The 22,016-nt window shown below is 68.4% G+C and overlaps 2 protein-coding genes across 4 annotated transcripts; both read right to left on the bottom strand.

Annotated features, from left to right (window-relative positions):
• Positions 1-482: 482 nt before the first annotated feature.
• Positions 483-4,948, bottom strand: TGFBR3L (transforming growth factor beta receptor 3 like). Its single transcript, XM_075134148.1, has 9 exons — positions 4,881-4,948; positions 4,628-4,718; positions 3,978-4,082; positions 3,304-3,630; positions 2,645-2,810; positions 1,929-2,018; positions 1,709-1,810; positions 1,249-1,313; positions 483-704 (listed from the first exon to the last, which is right to left on the bottom strand). Exons 1-9 carry the CDS (start codon positions 4,946-4,948, stop codon positions 648-650), a joined length of 1,071 nt encoding a protein of 356 aa, XP_074990249.1. The 3' UTR covers positions 483-647.
• A 1,337-nt stretch (positions 4,949-6,285) lies between these two features.
• On the bottom strand, positions 6,286-21,102 carry MAP2K7 (mitogen-activated protein kinase kinase 7). 3 transcript variants are annotated; one of them, XM_075134141.1, is made up of 12 exons: positions 20,784-20,957; positions 18,964-19,011; positions 16,866-17,007; positions 14,229-14,295; positions 14,015-14,128; positions 13,792-13,911; positions 12,667-12,774; positions 12,397-12,576; positions 10,981-11,061; positions 10,009-10,151; positions 9,870-9,915; positions 6,286-8,489 (listed from the first exon to the last, which is right to left on the bottom strand). In XM_075134141.1, exons 1-12 carry the CDS (start codon positions 20,905-20,907, stop codon positions 8,352-8,354), a joined length of 1,311 nt encoding a protein of 436 aa, XP_074990242.1. In that variant the 5' UTR covers positions 20,908-20,957; the 3' UTR covers positions 6,286-8,351. The 3 variants fall into 3 exon arrangements, with proteins under 3 accessions (XP_074990242.1, XP_074990244.1, XP_074990243.1); XM_075134143.1 differs by lacking the exon at positions 18,964-19,011 and having other exon boundaries at positions 20,784-20,996; XM_075134142.1 differs by lacking the exons at positions 16,866-17,007; positions 18,964-19,011 and having other exon boundaries at positions 20,784-21,102.
• Between the last annotated feature and the right edge of the window lie 914 nt (positions 21,103-22,016).

Here is a 22,016-nt window from a genome sequence, read left to right as displayed (position 1 = left end):
TGAGATCAGCCCTAAACCCCCTGGAATTCACCCCAAAAAATCTGTTGGGGCCGCAAAATCCCTGAGATTGGCCCCAAAATGGCCCCGTGGCACCCCAAAATCCCTGGAATTTGCCCCCCAAAAATCAACTGGGACCCCCAAATCCCTGAGATTGGCCCCAAAATGGCCCCCCAGGACCCCAAAACCCCAGAAAATCACCCCAAAAAATCTGCTGGGGCCCCCAAATCCCTGAGATTGGCCCCAAAATGGCCCCCAGGGACCCCAAAACCCCTGGAATTCACCCCAAAAACTTGCTGGGACCCTCAAATTCAAGAGACTGGTCCAAAATGGACCCTGGGACCCCAAAACCCCCAGGAATTCACCCCAAAAGATTTGCTGGCACCCCCAAAAAAATCCAATTCACCCCAAAAACCGTCTGGGACCCCCCAAAACCCTGAGATTGGCCCTGAAATGGCCCCTCCGGGACCCCAAAACCCCCAGAATTCACCCCAAAATAGCCTCCCCCCCCCCCGAGGGGACCCCAATAACCACATGGGGAGCATCAGCAGCACCTTTATTTGCCCCCCCCCCCAAGAGGGGGGGTCTCTGGGGGGGACCCCGGCGGGACCCAGGCGATCGGGGGGGTCCTGGGTGGGGGGGTCCCAGGCTCAGGGTGCTGCCAGGGGGGTCCTGGCTGGAGGCGGCTTCGGGTCGGGGGTCCTGAGCTGGGGGGGGAGAGGCTGGTGCCCCCCAGTACCCCCCCCCCCAGTGCTCCCAGCAGCCTCCCAGTGCTCCCAGTTACCCCCTATCCCACCCCCTCCAGTGCTCCCAGTATCGCTTTCCAGTGCCCCCCCCCAGTACTCCCAGTATACCCAGTGCCCCCCCCAGTATACCCAGTGCCCCCCAGTATTGCCAGTTACCCCCCCAGTGCCCCCTCCTTGAGCTCCCGGTGCCCTAAGTTACCACCCAGTTCCCCCCATCCCTCCCAGTGCCCCCCCAGTGCTCCCAGCATCCTCCCAGTGCTCCCAGTTACCCCTGTCTCCCCCCAATTCCTCCCCCATTGCTCCCAGTATGTCTTTCTAGTGCCCCCCCCCCCCCCCCCCCCCCCCAGTACTCCCATGACACCCCCAGTGCTCCCCAGTATTACCAGTTACACCCCCAGGGCCCCCCCACTTGAGCTCCCCAAGCTCCAAGTTCCCTCCCAGTCCCCCTCCCCATCCCTCCCAGTAACCCCTCCCAGTGCTCCCAGTATCCCATAGCTCCCCGTACCTGGCCCTCCCCGGGCTGGGGGGCAGCACTGGAGCTGGGGGGGGCCGAGGGGGGCCGGGGGGCAGCTGGGGGGGGGGGGGCAGTCTGGGGGGATCAAGGTGGATTGGGGGGGCGGGGGGGGATCCCGGGGAGTTAAAGGGGGTGTTTGGGGGGGGGGGGGGGGGGCACAGCCCAGGGGCGGGGGGGGTCTGGGGAGAGGGGTTCCCAGTGGGGAGTGGGGTGCTAGGGGGAAGGGTGTCCCCCCAGTGATAGGGGTCCCGGGGGTGGGGGGGGGAGTCCTGAGGGGGGGTCCCGGGAGGGGGGGGGTCCCCACGGGGGGTCACCCTCGAGGGTTTGGGGGGGCGTCCCTAATGGAGGGGTCGGGATGGGGGCGGGGGTTGGTCCGGGGGGGGGTCCCGGGGGGGTGTCACTGGGGGGGTCCCGGGTTGAGGGGGGGGGCGTGGGGGGGGGGTCCCCTCACCTGTGCGGCCGTGGACGAACCAGAGCCCCCCCGCCAGGGCCGCCCCCACCACGAAGGCCCCGAAGGAGACGGCGGCCACGGCCCCGGGGGGCACGGCGGGCTCTGGGGGGGGGGGGGGCAGCGTCAGGGGGACCCCGGCGTCCCCCAAACCGCCCCCCTCCCCACGGGGAACCCAGGTATCCGGGTGCCCCCCCCCCGCACCCCCAAACCGAGCACTCACCCGCGGGGGGGGTCCGGGGCCGGTCCCGCGGGGGGGACGGGGGGAGGCGCAGAACAGGGGGGGGCGGCGGGAACGGCACCGGGGGGGCACCTGGGGGGGGGGAGGGGCTGTTCTTACTGTCCGGGGAGGGGGGGGCAAAATGGGAGTCCCGGTTTGGGGGGGGGGGGCCATCCAGGTTTGGGGTGCTGGTTGTGGGTTCCCGAGGGGATTCGGGGGGCGGGGGGGGGTCCCTGTTGGGGGTTCCCGTGGTGGGACCCGGTGGGGACTTCCAAAGCGGGGGGGCCCGGTCGCGGGGTCCAGGTTGGGGGTTCCCGGGGAGAAGGGGGGGGGGTCTCTGTCGGGAGGGGTTCATGTCAGGGGTTCCAAGGGGGGGTCCCGGGATTGGGGGGATCACAGGGAAGCCCCGATCGGGGGGTCCCGGTCGGGGGGGGGTCCCGTGGTTAGTGGTTCCCAGAGGGTCCAGGTTAAGGGGTCCCGGGGTTTGGGGGGGGTCCCGGTTAAGGGGTCTTGGGGTTTGGGGGGGTCCCGGTTAAGGGGTCCTGGGGTTTGGGGGGGGGGGTCCCTGTCGGGGCGTCCCGGGTTTGGGGGTCCCGGGCGGGTCCCGGGGTTGGGGGGTCTCATTCGGGGGCGGGGGGGTCGCACCGGTCGGGGGGGTCCCGGGGTTGGGGTTGTCGGGGGGTCCCGGTCGGGAGGTCCCAGGTTTGGGGGTCCCGGACCTGGCGGGGCGGTGCCGGCGGGCCCGAGCGTCACCACGATGGGGCGAGTGACGGTGCGGAGGGAGCGGCCGCGGGCGGGGCCAGGGTGGGGCCGCGGGCGGGGCCGCGGGGCGGGGCCTGCCCCGGAGGCCCCGCCCCTCCGGCGGGGACAGGGCTCCGCCCGGCACTGCGGAGGCGGGGGGGGGGGGGGGCACTTCTTCACCCCGGTCGCGGTGCCCCCCAGTACCCCCCCCATACTGGGACTGGCGGTACCAGTGCCGCCCCCCCCGGTGCTCTCCCTGGCCCCGCTTCCCCCCCCGGGTCCCACCACCTCTATTCCCGGTGTGTCCCACCGCCCCCCCCACGGCGTCCCCCTGCTCCCAGTCCCGCTGTCTCTTATTCCCAGTGTGTGTCCCCAGTCCCGGTGTCCACCAATCCCGGTGCATCCCCCCCGGTCCCGGCGTCCCCTCGTGCCCCCCCGTTCCCTGTTCCCGCTGCCCCCCCACCCCTGCTCCCGGTTCTTGATGTCCCCTATCCCGCCCCCGGTGCCCGGTGTCTCCTATTCCTGGTGCGTCCGCCCGTTCCCCCCCTCCCCGTGGCCCCCCCGGTCCCGGTATCCCCTATTCCCAGTGCTTCCCCCCGCCCCGTGCCCCCACCCCCCCGGTTTCCCGCCCCCGTACCGGCGGCAGCCCATCCCCGTGGCCTCGGGCCCCCCCGGCGCGGCAGAGGCGGAGGCGGCAGTGCAGGAACTGCAGCGGCTCGGGGAAGCGGGGGGGCAGGAGGAAGGAGAGGAGCAGCCTCCGCCGCGCCCCCCCCGCGCCCCCCCCCGGCCCCGCCGCAGCCGCCGCCGCCCCCCGCGCCGCGCAGCCCCCCCGCAGCACCACGAGTGGCCGCGGGGACGGGCCGGGACCGGGACCGGGACCGGGGGGGCCCGGGGAGGAGCGCGGGGACACGAAGCAGCGGCGGAGGGAGAAACCCAGCCCGGGGGGGGCGCGGGAGAGGGAGACCTGGGGGGGGGGCAAAGGGGGGGTCACTGGGGGGTGGGGGGGACCGGGGGGATGCGGGGGGCGGGGACAGGGGGGACCGGGGGGGCCACCGGTGACAGGGGGGACCGGCGGGGGGGGGGAAGCAGCGAGACCGAGGGGGGCCACGGGGGACAGGGGGGACCGGGGGGGGCAGCGAGGTCTTGGGGGGCACCGGGGGGGATCGGGGACCGGGGATGGGGACCGGGGACACAGCGAGACCCGGGGGGCTCCGAGCATCACCGGGGGGGACCGGGGGGTGTTACCGGGGGGGGGGACGACCCGGGGGGACCCCAGCCCCTCCCGCCCCCCCCGTGCCCCCGCCCCCGCACCTGCACGAAGACCCGCCCCCCCGCGGGCACCGCGCGCGGCCCCGGGGCGGGCGGGAACTCGGGGGAGGCGGAAACGTCCAGGCGGAGGCGGGGGGGGCAGCGGGGCTGCGGCACCGGCCGGGCACACCAGTGACCCCCAGTGACCCCCCAGTTATCACCCAGTCACCCCCAGTACCCCCCTTCCCAGTGACCCCAGTGCTCCCCCTATCCCTCCCAGTACTCCCAGTGACCCGTTACCACCCAGTGACCCCCCTACCCCTCCCAGTGACCCCCCAGTTACCACCCACTCATCCCCAGTACCTCCCAGTTACCCCTCCCAGGGCCACCCAGTGACCCCCAGCACTTGCAGCATCTCCCAGTTCCCCTCCAGTGCCCTCCCAGTGCCCACAGTGACCCCCACCCAGTGCCTCCCTGTAACCCCACAGGGCTCCCAGTTACCCACCGCAGAGCCCCAGTTACCCACCAGTGCTCCCAGTTCACTCTCCAAGAACTTAGTAACCCTCCAATGCAACCAGGGCCCCCCAGGGCTCCCAGTCACACCTCCCAGAGTCCCCAGTTACTGCCCAGTGCCCCCCCCCGCCCCCGTCTCAGCGTTCCCAGCTACCCCCAGTGCCCCTCCCAGTGCTCCCAGTGCTCACCGTCCCACTCACCCCGAGCCGTTCCCCGCTGCAGCGCGGCCTCTGGGGGCTCGGGGGCCCCCCCGGACCCCCAGTGTCACCCCACGGCCAGCCCGGGGGGGCCCTGCGGACGGCGGCACCTCAGGGTCCCCCCGTGACCCCCCCTCACGGACACACAGGACCCCTCCCCCCCGCCCCTCCCCCCCGGGACCCCTCCCAGACCCCCCCGGGTCCCCCCATGACCCCCCCAAGGCACGTGGGACCCCCTGGACCCCCCCCCCCGCACCCACCTGCGGGGCCCCCCCCGGGCAGCAGCAGCAGCAGGAGGAGGGGGGGGCTCCAGCGCGGCGCCATGGGGGGCCCCACGCGTGTCCAACCCCCCCGCCGCGTGTCCCCGCGGCTCCTCAGGCAGTGGCAGGTCCCGCGGGTCGCGGCCGTGTCCCCAGCGCCGTCCCTGGGTCCCGCCCACGCGTGGGAGGCCCCCCCTCCCCCCCCCCCCCGAGGCCACCGTCTCCCCAGTGACACCGCCCGGCCTTGGGCTGCGGGGACGTCACCCTGGGGACGCACCCCCGCCTGTCCCCCGTGTCCCCGTGTCCCCAGTGTCACCCCATGTCCCCAATGTCACCCCATGTCCCGTATGCCCCGATGGGCCTGATGTCCCCCCCCAATGTCCTCCCCGTGTCCCCTGCATCCCCCAATGCCCCTGATGTCCCCAATGTCCCCCCCCGTCCCCTGTATCCCCCGATGGCTCTGATGTCCCCCCCATGTCCCCAATGTCCCGTTCCCCACGTCCCTGATGTCCCCATCTCCCCCCATGACCCCCCATACCCTCCTGTGTCCCCAATGTCCCCATCTGTGTCCCCAAGGTGCCCCCATGTCCCCAATGTCACCCCAAGTCCCCTCTATCTCCCACCTGTCCCTCATGTCCCCCCCATGTCCCCAATGTCCCCCCCATGTCCCCAATGTCCTCCCCGTGTCCCTCGCATCCCCCAATGTCCCTGATGTCCCCCATGTCCCCAATGTCTCCCTCTTCTTCTGTCCCCATGTCCCCAATGTCCCCCCATGTCCCCTTTATCCCCCACCTGTCCCTGATGTCCCCCCCCGTGTCCCCTGGAGCCCCCGATGTCCCCCGTTCCCCACCTCCCCCATGACCCCCCATATTTTCCGGTGTCCCCTGTGTCCCCAATATCGATGTCCCCATCCCTGTCCTCCCATGTCTCCGTGTCCCGTGTCCTCAATGTCCCCGTGTCCCCAACATCCCCATCTCCCTCCGTGACACCCCCCATCGTCCTGTGTCCCCAATGTCCCCATGCCCGTGGCCCTCCATGTTCCCATATTGTGTCCCCAATGTCCCCCACCGATGTCCCCCTCCCTGTCCTCCCATGTCTTCCTGTTCCCAATGTCCCCCACGTCCATGGCCCCCATCACCCTCTCCATGTCCCCAATGTCCCCCCGATGTCCCCAATATCGATGTCCCCATCCCCACCCTCCCACGTCTTCCTGCGTCCCCAATGTCCCCACGTCCCAGTGTCCCCCCACGTCCCCCGTCCCCCCGTCCCCGCTGTCCCCCCATGTCCCCATCCCTGTCCTCCCACGTCCCCCCCTGACCCCCCCATATCCTCGTGTCCCCAATGTCCCCAGGGTCCCCCCCCAGCCCCCTGTCCCCCAGAGCCTGACGCCGACGCGGCCCCTCGGGTTCCACATGCGCATTTATAATAATAATAATTAATAATGACGACGATAACGAGGGGGAGCCGCCGCCCGCGCCCACAATGCACTAAAACTGCACCTGCTGCCACCCCGGGGGACACGGGGACACTGGGGGGGACGGGGACACGCGGGGACCACGCACGAGGTGTCCCCGCGCCCCAGCCCCAGCCCTGATTGTCGCTGCGTGGCCTCGCGCCGGCCCCGTGTCACCGCGTCCCCGTCACCCACGGGCCACCGTCACCCCGGGGGCTTCTGCCGTGTCCCCGCGTTGTCCCTCTGTGTCACATCCTCGTGACGTGTCCCCACATCACGTCCCCGCGTTGTCCGTGTCACATCCTCGTGACGTGTCCCCACACCACGTCCCCGCGACGTCCCTCTGTGTCACATCCGCGCCGTGTCCCTGGGCCGTGTCCCCACAGCGTCCCTCTGCGCCACGTCCCCGAGCCACCTCTCCGTGCCACCGCTCCGTGTCATCCCTCGTGCCACGTCCCCGAGCCATCTCTCCGTGCCATGTCCCCACGCCGTGTCCCCAGGCCACCTCTCCATGTCATCCTTCAGCGCCGTGTCCCCGTGTCCCATCCCGGTGTCATCTCCGTGCCGTGTCCCCGTGTCCCATCCCGGTGTCATCTCCGTGCCATCCCTCCATGTCACCTCTCTGCCGCGTCCCCACGTCGTCCCTCTGCGTCACGTCCCCACGCTGGGTCTCCACGTTGTCCCCTGTCCCACGTCCCTCTGCCGTGTCCCCATGTCACATATCCCCATGCCATCTCCGTGCCACACGTCCATGTCACATCTCTGTGCCGTGTCACCGTGCCACCTCCGCGCCACGTGCCGATGTCACATCTCTGTGCCACGTCCCTGTGCCATCTCGTCGTCCCCCTGCGCCGCCTCTCCGTGCCACGTCCCCCGTGTCCCCAAGCATCGTCCTCCATCCGTGTGCCACATCCCCGTGCCATCTCCACGCCCACGTCCCCATGTCACATCCCCGTGTCACATCCCCAAGCCGTGCCCGTGCCCCACATCCGTGTGCCGTGTCCCCGTGCCGTGTCCCCGTGCCACGTCTGCACGCCACATCCCGCTGTGCCGCGTCCCTGTCACATCCCGGCGTGCCACGTCCCCGTTGTCACATCCCAGCGTGCCACGTCCCTGCGCTGTGTCCCCAGGTCACGTCCCCATGTCACGTCCCAGCGTGTCACGTCCTCGTGTCTCGTCCCGGTGCTGTCCCTCGCCAGTGCCCCAGCGCTAGGTCCTGTCCCCATCCGTCCCCCCTCGGGGACCCCGGCACCGGGATTGGGGACAGGGACAGTGGCAGCCGCGGGGGACAGCCCTGAGCTCGGAGGCCCTGGGGAAACTGAGGCACGGGCCACGCTGCGGGGGACACAGAGGGGACACGGGCGTCCCCCTGCCCCAGCGTTATAAGGGGGATGGGGACATCAGGAGGGGACACGCTGGGACACACCAGGATGCGCTCAGACGCGCCAGAAGACACTGGGACAGACTGGGATGCGATGGGACACACTGGGATGCATGAGGACACGAGGTGCCGGGTTCCACCAGGACGTGCTGGGACCTACTGGGACACACTGGGGACGTGCCAGGACATACCGGGACACACTGGGACGCGCTAGGACACGCCTGGACGTGCTGTCACGCATCAGGAGGCGTCAGGAAACACTGGGGACACACCAGGACACGCCGGGATGTGCTGGGAGACGTGGGGACACGCTGGGACACGCCAGGATGTCCTGGGACACGCCCTGACACGCTTGGACACGCCGTGACACGCTTGGACACGCCGTGACACGCTTGGACACGCCGTGACACGCTGGGACACGCCCCAGGACACGCCGTGCCGCGGGTGTCCACGTGGCTGCCGGGGCACGTGGTGGCCGTCGTGGTCATCACGGCCGCGGCGGGCGTCACGGGTGGGTGTCACGGCCGCGGCGGGCGTCACGGGTGGGTGTCACGGCCGCGGCGGGCGTCACGGGTGGGTGTCACGGCCGCGGCGGGCGTCACGGCCAGCGCGGGCGGGGGCGGGCGGCGGGTGCTACCTGGTGAAGAAGGGCAGGTGGTGCTGGCTGAGGCCACCGCCGGTGCGAGGGGACTCTGTCTTGGCCATGACGTCCTTGAACCAGGAGGCCACGTCCACCTCCAGCGTCTCGTAGCGCTTGATGAAGTTGTGCTCCTGCGGGGCGGGAGGGGGTGAGCGGCGGGGGACGGGGACATGGGCACAGGGATGGGGACACGAGGAGAGGGACGTGGGGGCACAGGGAGATGGCCACGAGCAGCAGGACACGGATAGGGGCACCAGGACGTGGGTGTGGGGACATCTATGGGGACAGGGGCGTGGGGACAGGGATGTAGGGAGACAGACATGGATATGGGCACCAGGACACAGGTGTGGGGACATCTATGGGGACAGGGGCGTGGGGACACAGGGACAGGGACATGGGGAGATGGCCACGAGCATCAGGACACGGATGGGGGCACCAGGACGCGGGTGTGGGGACATCTATGGGGACACGTATGGGGACGGGGACATGGGGACACAGGGAGATGGACACGAGCATCAGGACACGGATGTGGGCACCAGGACGCGGGTGTGGGGACATCTATGGGGACAGGGGCGTGGGGACACAGGGAGATGGCCACGAGCATCAGGACATGGATATGGGCACCAGGAGGTGGGTGTGGGGACACGTATGGGGACACATATGGGGACGGGGACATGGGGACACAGGGAGATGGACACGAGCATCAGGACATGGATAGGGGCACCAGGACGCAGGTGTGGGGACATCTATGGGGACAGGGGTGTGGGGACATGGACACAGGCACGAGGACACAGGAACGGGGACACACGTGGGCACAGGGACAAAGGGGGCACAGGCAGAGGGACGGAAACATGGGGACAGGGACACAAGGACATGGGCACCAGGATGTGGGAGGGGGGACATGCATGGGCACGGGGATGGGGACACAGACATGGGGACGGGGACAGGGACACGGGGACAGGGACGGGGACACGGACATGGGGACAGGGACATGGGGACATGGGGACAGGGACATGGGGACAGGGACATGGGGACAGGGACACAAACATGGGGACAGGGACACAAGGACATGGGCATCACGATGTGGGAGCGGGGACATGCATGGGCACAGGGACGGGGACAGGGACATGAGAACAGGGACAGGGACATGGGGACAGGGACAGGGACACGGGGACTCGGACACGGGGACAGGGACACGGACAGAAACATGGGGACAGGGACATGGGGACACTCATGTAGAGACATGCATGGGGACAGGGATGGGGACAGGGACATGAGAACAGGGACAGGGACACGGGGACAGGGACACGGGGACAGGGACACGGGGACACTCATGTAGAGACATGCATGGGGACAGGGACGGGGACAGGGATGGGGACAGGGACAGAGAGGCCGAGGACCCCCCCGGGGGATGGCAGCACCAGGCAGGGGCCACGTGTGCGCCCTGGGCCAGGGATGGGGACCCTCGCTTGGGGACACGGGTGACGGGGACACGGGTGACGGGGACTCACCAGTAACTTGTTGTACTTTGGTCTCTTCCTGTGGTCCTTGGTGAGGCTGCGGGAGAGGAGAAAGGGGGGGGGGTGTCAGCACCGCGGGGACACCCCGGGGAGGTGTCCCCCGCCCCGGGGAGGGTGGCTCGTCACCCACCAGTCCCTAACGAAGGCCTGGAAGTCCCCGGAGAAGCCCATGGCGGGGGGCAGCAGCGGGGGATCCTCCTGGAGCACCTTCGTCAGCACCTCGAAATCCGTCTTGCAGTTCTGGTAGGGGAACTGCCCCGTGGCCAGCTCCACCTGCGGGGACAGCGCTGTCACCAGGGGAGGGGACGCAGGGGACAGGGTGGGGCTGAAGGGGGACGCGGGGATGTGGCGGGGACGCGGCGGGCTCATGGGACACGGTGGCACCAGTGGAGGTGGATGCGGTGGGGAGGTGGGATTGCGGGGACGCGGTGGCATGATGGGGACGTGGTGGGGACGCAGCAGGGACAGGGTGGGGACACTTTGGGGAAGTGGTGGGACAAGGGACAGGTTGGGGACACGCCGGGGATGAGTTGGGGACCCAGGGATGTGCTGGGGACATCGGGACAGTCTGGGGACGTGGTGGGGACACAGTGGGGAGCTGGGGACACGTTGGGGACAGAGCAGGGACGTGTTCAGGACCCAGGGACATGGTGGGGACATGGTGGGGACATACTGGGGACATGTCGGGGACCCAGGGACGTGCTGGGGACATGGTGGGGACATATTGGGGACATGGTGGGGACCCAGGGACGTGCTGGGGACATGGTGGGGACATACTGGGGAAATGTTGGGGACCCCGGGATATGCTGGGGACATGCTGGGGACATACTGGGGACATGTTGGGGACCCAGGGATGTGCTGGGGACATGGTGGGGACATACTGGGGACATGTCGGGGACCCAGGGATGTGCTGGGGACATGGTGGGGACATACTGGGGAGATGTTGGGGACCCAGGGACCTGCTGGGGACACGGTGGGGAGCTGGGGACACAGTGGGGACACGGTGGGGGTGCAGGGATGTGCTGGGGACAGGCTGGGGACAGGTTGGGGACGCAGGGAGGGGCTGGGGACAGGTTGGGGACAGTTTGGGGACAGGGCTCACCAGGGAGATGCCGAGGCTCCAGACGTCGGCGCGGATGTCGTAGTCGGGCTTGGTGGGGTCGGGGGGGTCGATGCGCTCGGGCTGGGGGAGGGGGGGGGCTGCGGGAGGTGGCCAGGACCCCCAGCACCCACAGCTGGGGGACCCCCAGCACCCACCTCTGGGCTGCAGCACCCACGGCCCTGGGGGACCCCCAGCACCCACCTCTGGGGTGCAGCACCCACGGCCCCGGGGGACCCCCAGCACCCACCTCTGGGGTGCAGCACCCCCAGCCCCGGGGGACCCCCAGCACCCACCTCTGGGGTGCAGCACCCACGGCCCCGGGGGACCCCCAGCACCCACCTCTGGGCTGCAGCACCCACGGCCCTGGGGGACCCCCAGCACCCACCTCTGTGCTGCAGCACCCACGGCCCTGGGGGACCCCCAGCACCCACCTCTGTGCTGCAGCACCCACGGCCCTGGGGGACCCCCAGCACCCACCTCTGGGGTGCAGCACCCACAGCCCTGGGGGACCCCCAGCACCCACCTCTGGGCTGCAGCACCCACGGCCCTGGGGACCCCCAGCACCCACCTCTGGGCTGCAGCACCCACGGTCCTGGGGGACCCCCAGCACCCACCTCTGGGGTGCAGCACCCACAGCCCTGGGGGACCCCCAGCACCCACCTCTGGGGTGCAGCACCCACAGCCCTGGGGGACCCCCAGCACCCACCTCTGGGGTGCAGCACCCACGGTCCTGGGGGACCCCCAGCACCCACCTCTGGGCTGCAGCACCCACGGTCCTGGGGGACCCCCAGCACCCACCTCTGGGGTGCAGCACCCACGGCCCTGGGGGACCCCCAGCACCCACCTCTGGGGTGCAGCACCCACAGCCCTGGGGGACCCCCAGCCCTGGGGGACCCCCAGCACCCACCTCTGGGGTGCAGCACCCACGGCCCCGGGGGACCCCCAGCACCCACCTCTGGGGTGCAGCACCCACGGCCCTGGGGGACCCCCAGCACCCACCTCTGGGCTGCAGCACCCACAGCCCTGGGGGACCCCCAGCACTGGGGGACCCCCAGCACCCACCTCTGGGGTGCAGCACCCACGGCCCTGGGGGACCCCCAGCACCCACCTCTGGGCTGCAGCACCCACGGCCCTGGGGGACCCCCAGCACCCACCTCTGGGCTGCAGCACCCACAGCCCTGGGGGACCCCCAGCACTGGGGGACCCCCAGCACCCACGGGTCCTGGGGAACCCCCAGCACCCACCTCTGGGCTGCAGCACCCACAGCCCCGCGACACCCCCAGCACCCCCCCCCCCCCACAACCATCCCCGCTTCCCGCTCCCACCCCAGGACAAACCCCCAGCACTCCCCTCCCCCCCCCCAACAACAACCCCCCCTTCCCCTCCCTCTCCCCCGCAGCACCCATGGGTGCTTACGGCCATGTAGGCGGCGCAGCCGGCGCTGCGGGTCTTGGCCTTGGAGTCGACGAGGCGGCCGCTGATGCCGAAATCGCAGAGTTTGACCTGACCCCGCTCGTCCAACAAAATGTTGGAGGGTTTGACGTCGCGGTGGATCACCCCGTGCTTCTCCTTCAGGTAGAAGAGGGCCTTCACGATCTGCGGGGAGGGGCGTCAGCGGCGGTGCACCCAGCACCCAGCACCCTTACGGTGTCCCCAAGTGTCCCCAAGTGTCCCCTCCCCGCTCACCGCCACCGTCATCTTGCCCAGGATGCGCTCGGGGATGGGCCCTTGGATGCGTTTCTTGAGCTTCTCGGCGCAGGTGCCCATCAGCTCCATGGCGATGAAGACGTCGGTCTGAGGAGGAAGAGGAGGAGGTGGGTGCTGGGGACGGGATCCTGGGGATGCTGGGGACGCTGGGGACGCCTCCCGCCGCGGCTGGGGGGGATGGGGACAACACGGAGGGACCGGGAGGGGCAGGGGATGGAGGGGACAAGGGTCACGGCCAGCTGTGGGGGGACCTGTGGCCAGATCCAGGCCGGGGGGGGTCCTGGGGGGGTCCCAGGGGGGGTCCCAGGGGGGTCCCAGGCCATACCCAGACCTGGGGGGGGGGTCCTGGGGGGGTCCCAGGGGGTGTCCCAGGCCATATCCAGACCCTGGGGGGGGTCCCGGGAGGGGTCCCAGGCCCTATCCAGACCGGGGGGGGGGTCCCGGGGGGGTCCCGGGGGGGTCCCAGGACGTATGCAGACCCTGGGGGGGGTCCCGGGAGGGGTCCCAGGCCCTTTCCAGACCGGGGGGGGTCCCAGGGGGGGTCCCGGGGGGGTCCCAGGAGGTATCCAGACCCGGGGGGGGTCCCAGGGGGGGTCCCAGGATGTACCCAGACCCGGGGGGGGGGGGTCCCAGGCCATATCCAGAGTGGGGGGGGTCCTGGGGGCATCCCAGGCCGTATCCAGACCCGGGGGGGGTCCCGGGGGGGGCCCAGCCCCTATCCAGACCCGGGGGGGGGGGGGGGTCCCAGGCCGTATCCAGTCACGGGGTGGGGGGGGGGCCGGGGGGGTCCCAGGCCGTACCCAGACCCGGGGGAGGGTCCCGGGGGGGTCCCAGGCCCTATCCAGACGCGGGGTGGGGTCCCAGGGGGGGTCCCGGGGGGTCCCAGGCCCTATCCACACCCAGACCGGGAGGAGGGCCCCAGGGGGGGTCCCAGGCCCTATCCAGACCCAGGGTGGGTCCCGGGGGGGGGTCCCAGGCCCTATCCCGACCTGGGGGGGGTCCCAGGGGGGGTCCCGGGGGGGTCCCAGGCCCTATCCCGACCTGGGGGGGGTCCCAGGGGGGGTCCCGGGGGGGTCCCAGGCCCTATGCGGGGCGGGGGCTCACGTTGGTGATGAAGGTGCCGAAGCACTGGACGATGTAGGGGCAGTCGTGGCTCTTGAGCACCACGTCCAGGTCCATCAGGATCCGCTTGTTCTCCTCCCGGTTCCCCGAGCGCCGCATTTGCTGGGGGGGGGGGGGGGGTTGGGGGTCAGATCCCAGCCTCGCTGTTGGGGGAGGGGGACACCCCAGTATCCTGGGAGGTGGGGGGCTGGGGGGGGGTCCCCACCTTGACGGCGATGACGTGGCCCGTCTTGCGGAATCGCATCTTCCAGACCTGCCCGCAGGTGCCGCTGCCGATCTCCCCCAGGTTCTCCAGGTCGTTGATCTCCGCCTGGTAGCGCTGGGGGGGGGGGGACACAGACGACACGGGGGGGGGGGTGAGGGTCCCCGCTGTCCCCCGTGTCCCCCCCCACGTCCCCCCTGTCCCCCCCCCTGCTCACCTGCCCCCCCACGGTGAGGTACCCCGTCTGCTTCATGATCTCCTGCAGCTTCTGGTCGATCTCGATGCTGGGGAGAAGAAGGGAGGGGGCCTGGCCAATCAGCATGGGGCAAGGGGGGGCGTGGCCAATCAGCATGGGGCAAGGGGGGGCGTGGCCAATCAGCATGGGGCAAGGGGGGGGCCTGGCCAATCAGCATGGGGCAAAGGGGGGGCGTGGCCAATCAGCATGGGGCAAAGGGGGGGCGTGGCCAATCAGCATGGGGCAAGGGGGGGGGCCTGGCCAATCAGCATGGGGCAAGGGGGGGGCCTGGCCAATCAGCATGGGGGGTGTGTGGCCAATCAGCATGGGGCAAGGGGGGGGGCCTGGCCAATCAGCATGGGGCAAGGGGGAGGTGTGGCCAATCAGCATGGGGCAAAGGGGGGGGGCTGGCCAATCAGCATGGGGTAAAGGGGGGGGCCTGGCCAATCAGCATGGGGCAAGGGGGGGGCCTGGCCAGTCAGCATGGGGCAAGGGGGGGGCCTGGCCAATCAGCATGGGGCAAGGGGGGGGCCTGGCCAATCAGCATGGGGCAAGGGGGGGGCCTGGCCAATCAGCATGGGGCAAGGGGGGGGCCTGGCCAATCAGCATGGGGCGGGGGGGGGGGCCTGGCCAATCAGCATAGGGGGGTGGGTGGGCCAATCAGCATGGGGTGGGGGGGGTGGGACTGGCCAATCAGCATGGGGCTAAGGGGGGGCCTGGCCAATCAGCATGGGGGGGCACCTGGCCAATCAGAATGGGGCAAGGGGGACGCCTGGCCAATCAGCACATGGGAATGGAGATGCCGGGGCAACCAGCATGAGGACCCTCTGGCCAATCAGCAAAGGGCAGGGTGTCTGGCCAATCAGCACATGGGGAGCAGAACACCTGGCCAATCAGCACAGGGGGAGGGAAATGCTTGGCCAATCAGCATGGGGGGAAGGGGCACCTGGCCAGTCAGCACACAGGGGACACACCCACAAAACTGGCCAATCAGCACATAGAATGGGGGGTGTCCGGCCAGTAAACATGGGGGTACCTGACCAATCAGCACGCTTGAGGGAAAGCCTGGCCAATCAGCTCACAGGTGGAATGAGGGGTGTGCCCACCTGGCCAATCAGCATACAGCTGGAGGGGGTATCTGCCCAGCTGGCCAACCAGCACTGTGGGAGGCACCTGGCCAATCCGCAGGTGGGGAGGGTGCCCACATGGCCAATCAGCAAAGGGAAGGGTCTCCGGGCCAATCAGCACTGAGGGAACATGTCTACTTGGCCAATCAACATCCATGTGCTTCTGGTCACCTGGCCAATCAGCACAAGGAAATCTCTCTGCCTGGCCAATCAGCATGCGGAGAATCACAGATATCTGGCCAATCAGTACACAGGGAATCCTGTCTGCCTGGCCAATCAGCACACACGGGCTCCTGCACAACTAGCCAATCAGTGCATGGGAATCTCCTGCCTGACCAATCAGCACCCACAGTATCTTAAGCAACTGTCCAATCAGCAGACACGGTCTGCTGCACATCTGGCCAATCAGCACATGCATCTCCTCCCTGCCTGGCCAATCAGTAACCAGGGGTTCCTGCACATCCGGCCAATCAGCACACAACTCTCTTGCCTGACTGGCCAATCAGCACACACATATCTCCTACCCGCCTGGCCAATCAGCATACATTGCTTCCTGCACATCTGGCCAATCAGCACCCACAAGTCTCCTGCCTGACTGGCCAATCCGCACATGCGGTCCCCTGGCTACCTGGCCAATCAGCACCTGCGGGCTCCCAGTCGTCTGGCCAATCTCCTGCCTGACCAGCCAATGAGCAGACTTGCTACCCCGAACATCTGACCAATCAGCACCCAGGGGCTCTTGTATATCTGACCAATGAGCATGTAAAAAATTTCCTGCCTGGCCAATCAGCCCACATGATCCCCCTGGACCTCGGGCCAATCAGCACACGCGATCCCCCTGGACCTCGGGCCAATCAGCACCTGCAGGCTCCTGTACATCTGGCCAATCAGTACATAACAATTCTCCTGCCTGGCCAATCAGCGCACACGATCCCCCTGGACCTCTGGCCAATCAGTGCACACGATCCCCTTGGACCTCGGGCCAATCAGTACATAACAATTCTCCTGCTTGGCCAATCAGCGCACACGATCCCCCTGGACCTCTGGCCAATCAGTGCACACGATCCCCCTGGACCTCAGGCCAATCAGTGCACATGATCCCCCTGGACCTCGGGCCAATCAGTACATAACAATTCTCCTGTCTGGCCAATCAGCGCACATGATCCCCCTGGACCTCTGGCCAATCAGTGCACACGATCCCCTTGGACCTCGGGCCAATCAGCGCACACAATCCCCCTGGACCTCGGGCCAATCAGCGCACACGATCCCCCTGAACCCCCGGCCAACCAGCGCACACGATCCCCCTGGACCTCCAGCCAATCACCAGACACGGTCTCCCATCCGGCCAATCACGGCGCGCTAGACACCCAGCCAACCAACCCGGGGGGGGGGGGGGGGGGGGGGGGGGGGGTGTGTGTCCCCAAAGAGTTGACCAATCAGGGCACAGGCTCTTGCCGGCCCAGCCAATGAGCAGTGGCGGGTGGGGTCTCACCTCTCCACGCTGCGGGGCACCAGGAAGGGCGGCTGGGGCAGCCCCAACATGTTGCGGGGGCGGGAGGGGGGCGGCGGGTGCTGGGTGCCCTCGGGGAGCCCGGCCCGGCCCCCGCCGTCGCTCACCAGCGGCAGCTGCAGAGCTGGGGGGGACAGAGAGACCCCATCAGCCCCCCCAAAAACGGGGGGGGGGCAGAGAGACCCCATCAGCCCCCCCAAAAACGGGGGGGGGGCAGAGAGACCCCATCAGCCCCCCAAAACCACAAGGGGGGGGCAGAGAGACCACATCGGCCCCCCCAAAAACACGTGGGGGGCAGAGAGACCCCATCAGCCCCCCAAAAACATGGGAGGGGGCAGAGAGACCCCGTCAGCCCCCCAAAAGTGTGGCAGGGGCAGAGAGACCCCATCAGCCCCCAAAACCACAGGGGGGGCAGAGAGACCACATCGGCCCCCCCAAAAACACGGGGGGGGCAGAGAGACCCCATCACCCCCCCCCAAAACACGTGGGGGGCAGAGAGACCCCGTCAGCCCCCCCAAAAGTGGGGGGGGGGGCAGAGAGACCCTGTCAACCCCCAAAAACACATGGGGGGGCAGAGAGACCCCGTCAGCCCCCCCAAAAACACCCCCGCTACCCCCAAACCCACCCCAACTCCCTCCCGGGGGGGGAGCTGCCCCCAGGGGTGTCCCCCCCCAACCCACCCAGAGCATCCTGGGGTGACCCGGGTTGGGGTGGGGGGGGACCCCAAGCCCGCGCACCCCCGGCCTGCTGGGAGCTGCCCAGCCCCGGGTCGGCTCAGCCCCAGTTTGGACGTTTCTGGCCCCATTTTGGTTCAATCCCCATTTGCCCAGTCCTGCCCCATTTTGCCCAGTCCTGCCCCATTTTGCCCAGTCCTGCCCAATTTCAGCTCAGCCCCATTTTGCCCAGTCCTGCCCCATTTTGCCCAGTCCTGCCCCATTTCGGCTCAGCCCCATTTTGCCCAGTCCTGCCCCATTTTGCCCAGTCCTGCCCCATTACAGCTCAGCCCCATTTTGCCCAGTCCTGCCCCATTTTGCCCAGTCCTGCCCCATTTCAGCTCAGCCCCATTTTGCCCAGTCCTGCCCCATTTTGCCCAGTCCTGCCCCATTTCAGCTCAGCCCCATTTTGCCCAGTCCTGCCCCATTTTACCCAGTCCTGCCCCATTTCAGCTCAGCCCCATTTTGCCCAGTCCCGCCCCATTTCGCCCAGTCCTGCCCCATTTCAGCTGAGCCCCATTTTGCCCAGTCCTGCCCCATTTTACCCAGTCCTGCCCCATTTCGGCTCAGCCCCATTTTGCCCAGTCCCGCCCCATTTCGCCCAGTCCTGCCCCATTTCGGCTCAGCCCCATTTCGCCCAGTCCTGCCCCATTTTACCCAGTCCTGCCCCATTTCGGCTCAGCCCCATTTTGCCCAGTCCCGCCCCATTTCGCCCAGTCCTGCCCCATTTCGGCTCAGCCCCATTTCGCCCAGTCCCGCCCCATTTCGCCCACCTCCCACCTCAGCCCCATTTCAGCCATTTCTGGCCCCATTTCAGCTCTTCCCACCCCATTTCGCCCACAATTCAGGCCATATCATTCCCCTCCCCCCCTCCCCCAATCCCCCCCACCCCCACTCCACCCCCACCCCCCCAAATTTTCGGCGCGGCCCCGTCTCATGCCGTGCCGCGGCCGCATGCGCCGCGGGGCCGGGCCATGCACCCCGCGGGGGCCGGGCCGGGGGCCACACTCCATGCGACAGGCAGGACAGCCACGCGGGGGGGGGGGGACACGGGGACATTCGGGGAGGGGGGGGACATTCGAGGGCTGGGGGGGGGCAGGGACAACAACGGGGTGAGCGGGGAGAAGCCGACGGGGAAAAGCTGCTCCGCTGAGTGGGGAAACTGAGGCACGGGCGGGTTTAAGATGTGCTGGGGGAGCCCGACCTGCCTTAGGTGGGTGCTGGGGTGGGGGGGGGGGGGGGGGGGACACACACGGGGATGTCCCCGAGGAGGGGGACAGGGTGGGTGTCAGCGGGGGAGGGGCGGGGGGAGCGTTAGAAGTGGGGGATGCAGGAGAAACCCAAGCGGCGGCGAGATGTGGTGGTACCTGCTCGCTGGGACGGAGCGGGAGCGGGGCTTAGGGTGATCACGATAACTGGATTTTGGGGAAGGGGGGGGGTGGGGGGGGTGGGACGAAGGGGAAGGGGGGGGGGGAACGGGGAAAAAAAAAAAAAAGAAAAAAAAATAATAAAAAGAAAGAAAAACACCATAAATCACAACAGGAACAAACTCGAGGCGCCGCGGGGGATAACGGGGAGGGGGGAGAATCAGAATGAACTTAAACCGTGGGGTGGGAGGGGAGGACGGGGGGGGTGGGGGTGGGGGTAAAGGGGGTGTGGGGGGGCTGCCCGGCAGCTCCGGACACCCCCGGCCCGGAAAATGCCTTTTTTAAATCCCGTGAAATTGGAGGGAAATGCTGGAAAATCTTCACCTGGCGGCTGTGGTGCGCTGAGGGGTCCCTTGTGTGTGTCCCCCCCCCCAATAAAGGTCCTACCTGGTGGGGGGGGTGGTCCCCCCCAAAGCGGCTCCTCAGGGTGCTAATTGCTGTGGTGACACCCCCCCCCCCCCCCCAAATAACTCCCCCAGCACCCCCAAATGCCTCTGGTAACCCCCAAACTCCTGCGCTGCCTCCAGCAGTCCCCAGTACAGTCCTGTTATCCCAGTAAACCCCTCGTGCCCCCTCCCATTTCACCCAGTGCCCCAAACCCACCTCAGCCACTCTCAAATAACCCGGTATGGCCCCAAATACCCCCCCTGCCCCCCCACACCCTCCTGTTTTGCCTAAAACAGCCTCAACTGCCCCCCAGAAACCCTCCCGCTGCCTCAACTCCCCCCAGATACCCCCACAACGGCCTCAACTGCCCCCAACCACAGCCCTAACTGCCCCCTAAGACCCCCCCATATGGCCTCAACTGCCCCCCAATACCCCTAAAAGGGCCTCAGCTGCCCCCCAATATTCCTAGTATATTCCTAACTGCCCCCAGTACCCGTTAGATGCCCTCAACCACCACCCAATACCCCTAAACCAGCCTCAACTGCCCCCAAGAGCCCCCCAATATCCCTAAAGCAGCAATAACTGCCCCCAAGAGCCCCCCAATACCCCTAAACCAGCCACAACTGACTCCAAGAGCCCCCCAATACCCCTGAATCAGCCATAATTGTCCCTCAATATCCCTAAAGCAGCAATAACTGCCCCCAAGAGCCCCCCAATACCCCTAAACCAGCCTCAACTACCCCCAAGAGCCCCCCAATACCCCTAAACCAGCCGTAACTGCCCCCCAATACACCTAAACCAGCCTCAACTGCCTCCAAGACCCCCCCAATAGCGTAAAGCAACAATAACTGTCCCCAAGAGCCCCCCAAGGCTCCTAAATCAGCCTCAATCGCCCCCCAATAATCCTCCAATACCCCCCAAACTGCCATAACTACCCTCTATAATCTTAAGGCCACCTCAGCCGCCCCCCTATATCCCTAAACCGGCCCCAGCCACTTGACCTCAGCCACCCCCCAACACTCCTGTCTCGGCCTCCACAGCCCCCCAGCGCTCCTCAACCAGCCCCACCCGTCCCCAACACCCCTAAAACGGCCTCGACCCCCAACCCAACACCCCTAAAACGGCCTCGACCCCCCCTCACTCCACCCAATACAGCCCTCACCGCCCCCCAATCCCCCTCGGCCGCCCCCCACTCCCCGCACCGCGGCCTCAAGCCCCCCCCGAGCTCCTAAAGCAGCCCCCAGACCCCTTAATAAAGCTTCAACGATGAGAGTGCCCCTACCTCAGCCCCCCCCCCCCCCCAATCGCCTCAGCCGCCCCCGCCCGGGCCTGGGCCCGGTTCCACCCCTCCCCTTCCCCCGGCTGCGCCTTACTAGGCCGGGCCCGGGCAGGACTGATGTCGAGGTTGAGGTCGATCCGGCGGCGGGCCTCCCGGTTCTCCTGCTTGAGCTTCGCCTCCAACCGGGAGAGCTTCTGCTCCAGCGAGGACGCCGCCATCTTCCCCCGCAGCCAGCGCCGCCGCCGCGCAGCCAGAATGCACAAACAGCGCACCGCGCATGCGCGGCCTGGCCCCGCCGGGCCACCGTCCGCCCGGCGCGAAGCGCAGCGCTTGAAGGTTTTCTGAGTGCCGCCGGCCACCGTCTCGCCCGCCCTTGCCTGCTGTGGCTTCGGGAGGGGGAGGGCGCATGCGCGGTGCCTGCGGGCGGGACTGGCAGCGCGCGCGCCACCTGGCGTGGTGGAGGGGGGAGCGCATGCGCACGGAGCCCCCTCCCCATAGGGAGCCCCCTCCCCATAGGGAGCCCCCCCAAACCGCCCTGGGTGCCCCACCTTGGGGACCCCACCCCCCACCCTAGGGACCCCCGTGTGAAGCCCCCTCCCCCCCCCAAGAGCCCCCCAAACACCCATGCCCCCCCCAAGGGTGCCTTACAGGGGAGGAGGGGGCAGTAAGAGGCCAGGACCCCCTTAAATGGGGGGCCCCATCACCCCCCAAAGTGCCCCCAGACCCCCCCAAAGTGCCCCCCCGCCCCCCCAAAGGGCCCCCAGACCCCCCCAAAGTGCCCCCCCGCCCCCCCAAAGGGCCCCCAGACCCCCCCATAACCCCGGGGGGGGGGTGTGTTTAATTTTTTTTTCTCTGCTTTTTTTCCATTTTTATTTAAAAAAACCCCAAAACAAGCCAGGCCCGGGGAAGGGGGGAGGGGCACAGACCACGATTGGGGGGGGGCAGGGGGGGCAACCCCCCCCCCTCGTGGCAAAGGGGGGGGCGCACCCCAATTTGGGTAACCGGGGGGGGGGGGGCACAGGCTGGGGCAGGTTAAAACATCTCCGGGCAGCGCCCCCCAACCCGACCCATCCCCTCACGATAAAAATCCCCCCCCCCCCAAAGAAAAGGGGGGGCCCCCTTAAAAAGGGGTGCCCCCCCAAAAGAGGGTGACCCCCCCCAAAAGAGGGGTGACCCCCCCAAAAGCGAGTACCTCCCCCAAGAGGGGTGAGCCCCCAAAGAGGGTGAGCCCCCAAAGAGAGGGGTGACACCCCCCCAAAGAGGGATGACCCCCAAAAGAAGGGAGACCCCCCCCAAAGAGAGGGGGGACCCCCAAAGAGACGGGTGA

This window comes from Calonectris borealis, chromosome 31 (genome assembly GCF_964195595.1).
Source record: "Calonectris borealis chromosome 31, bCalBor7.hap1.2, whole genome shotgun sequence".
Classification (NCBI taxonomy): Eukaryota; Metazoa; Chordata; class Aves; order Procellariiformes; family Procellariidae; genus Calonectris; species Calonectris borealis.
The sequence above is the reverse complement of the archived record's forward strand: the minus strand, read 5'-3'. Positions and strand labels throughout refer to the sequence as shown.

Coding starts and splice junctions, on each gene's coding strand:
- MAP2K7 (XM_075134142.1), bottom strand. CDS start 21,097: ATGCGCCCTCCCCCTCCCGAAGCCACAGCAGGCAAGGGCGGGCGAGAC. Junction 11,062..12,396: donor GCTGCGCCGCCTACATGGCC/GTAAGCACCCAT, acceptor CCCCTCCCCCAG/CCCGAGCGCATCGACCCCCC. Junction 8,490..9,869: donor CAAAGTACAACAAGTTACTG/GTGAGTCCCCGT, acceptor CCCGCCCCGCAG/GAGCACAACTTCATCAAGCG.
- TGFBR3L (XM_075134148.1), bottom strand. CDS start 4,948: ATGGCGCCGCGCTGGAGCCCCCCCCTCCTCCTGCTGCTGCTGCTGCCC. Junction 4,083..4,627: donor GCAGCGGGGAACGGCTCGGG/GTGAGTGGGACG, acceptor CCGGTGCCGCAG/CCCCGCTGCCCCCCCCGCCT. Junction 2,811..3,303: donor ACGGGGATGGGCTGCCGCCG/GTACGGGGGCGG, acceptor CCGCCTCCGCAG/TGCCGGGCGGAGCCCTGTCC.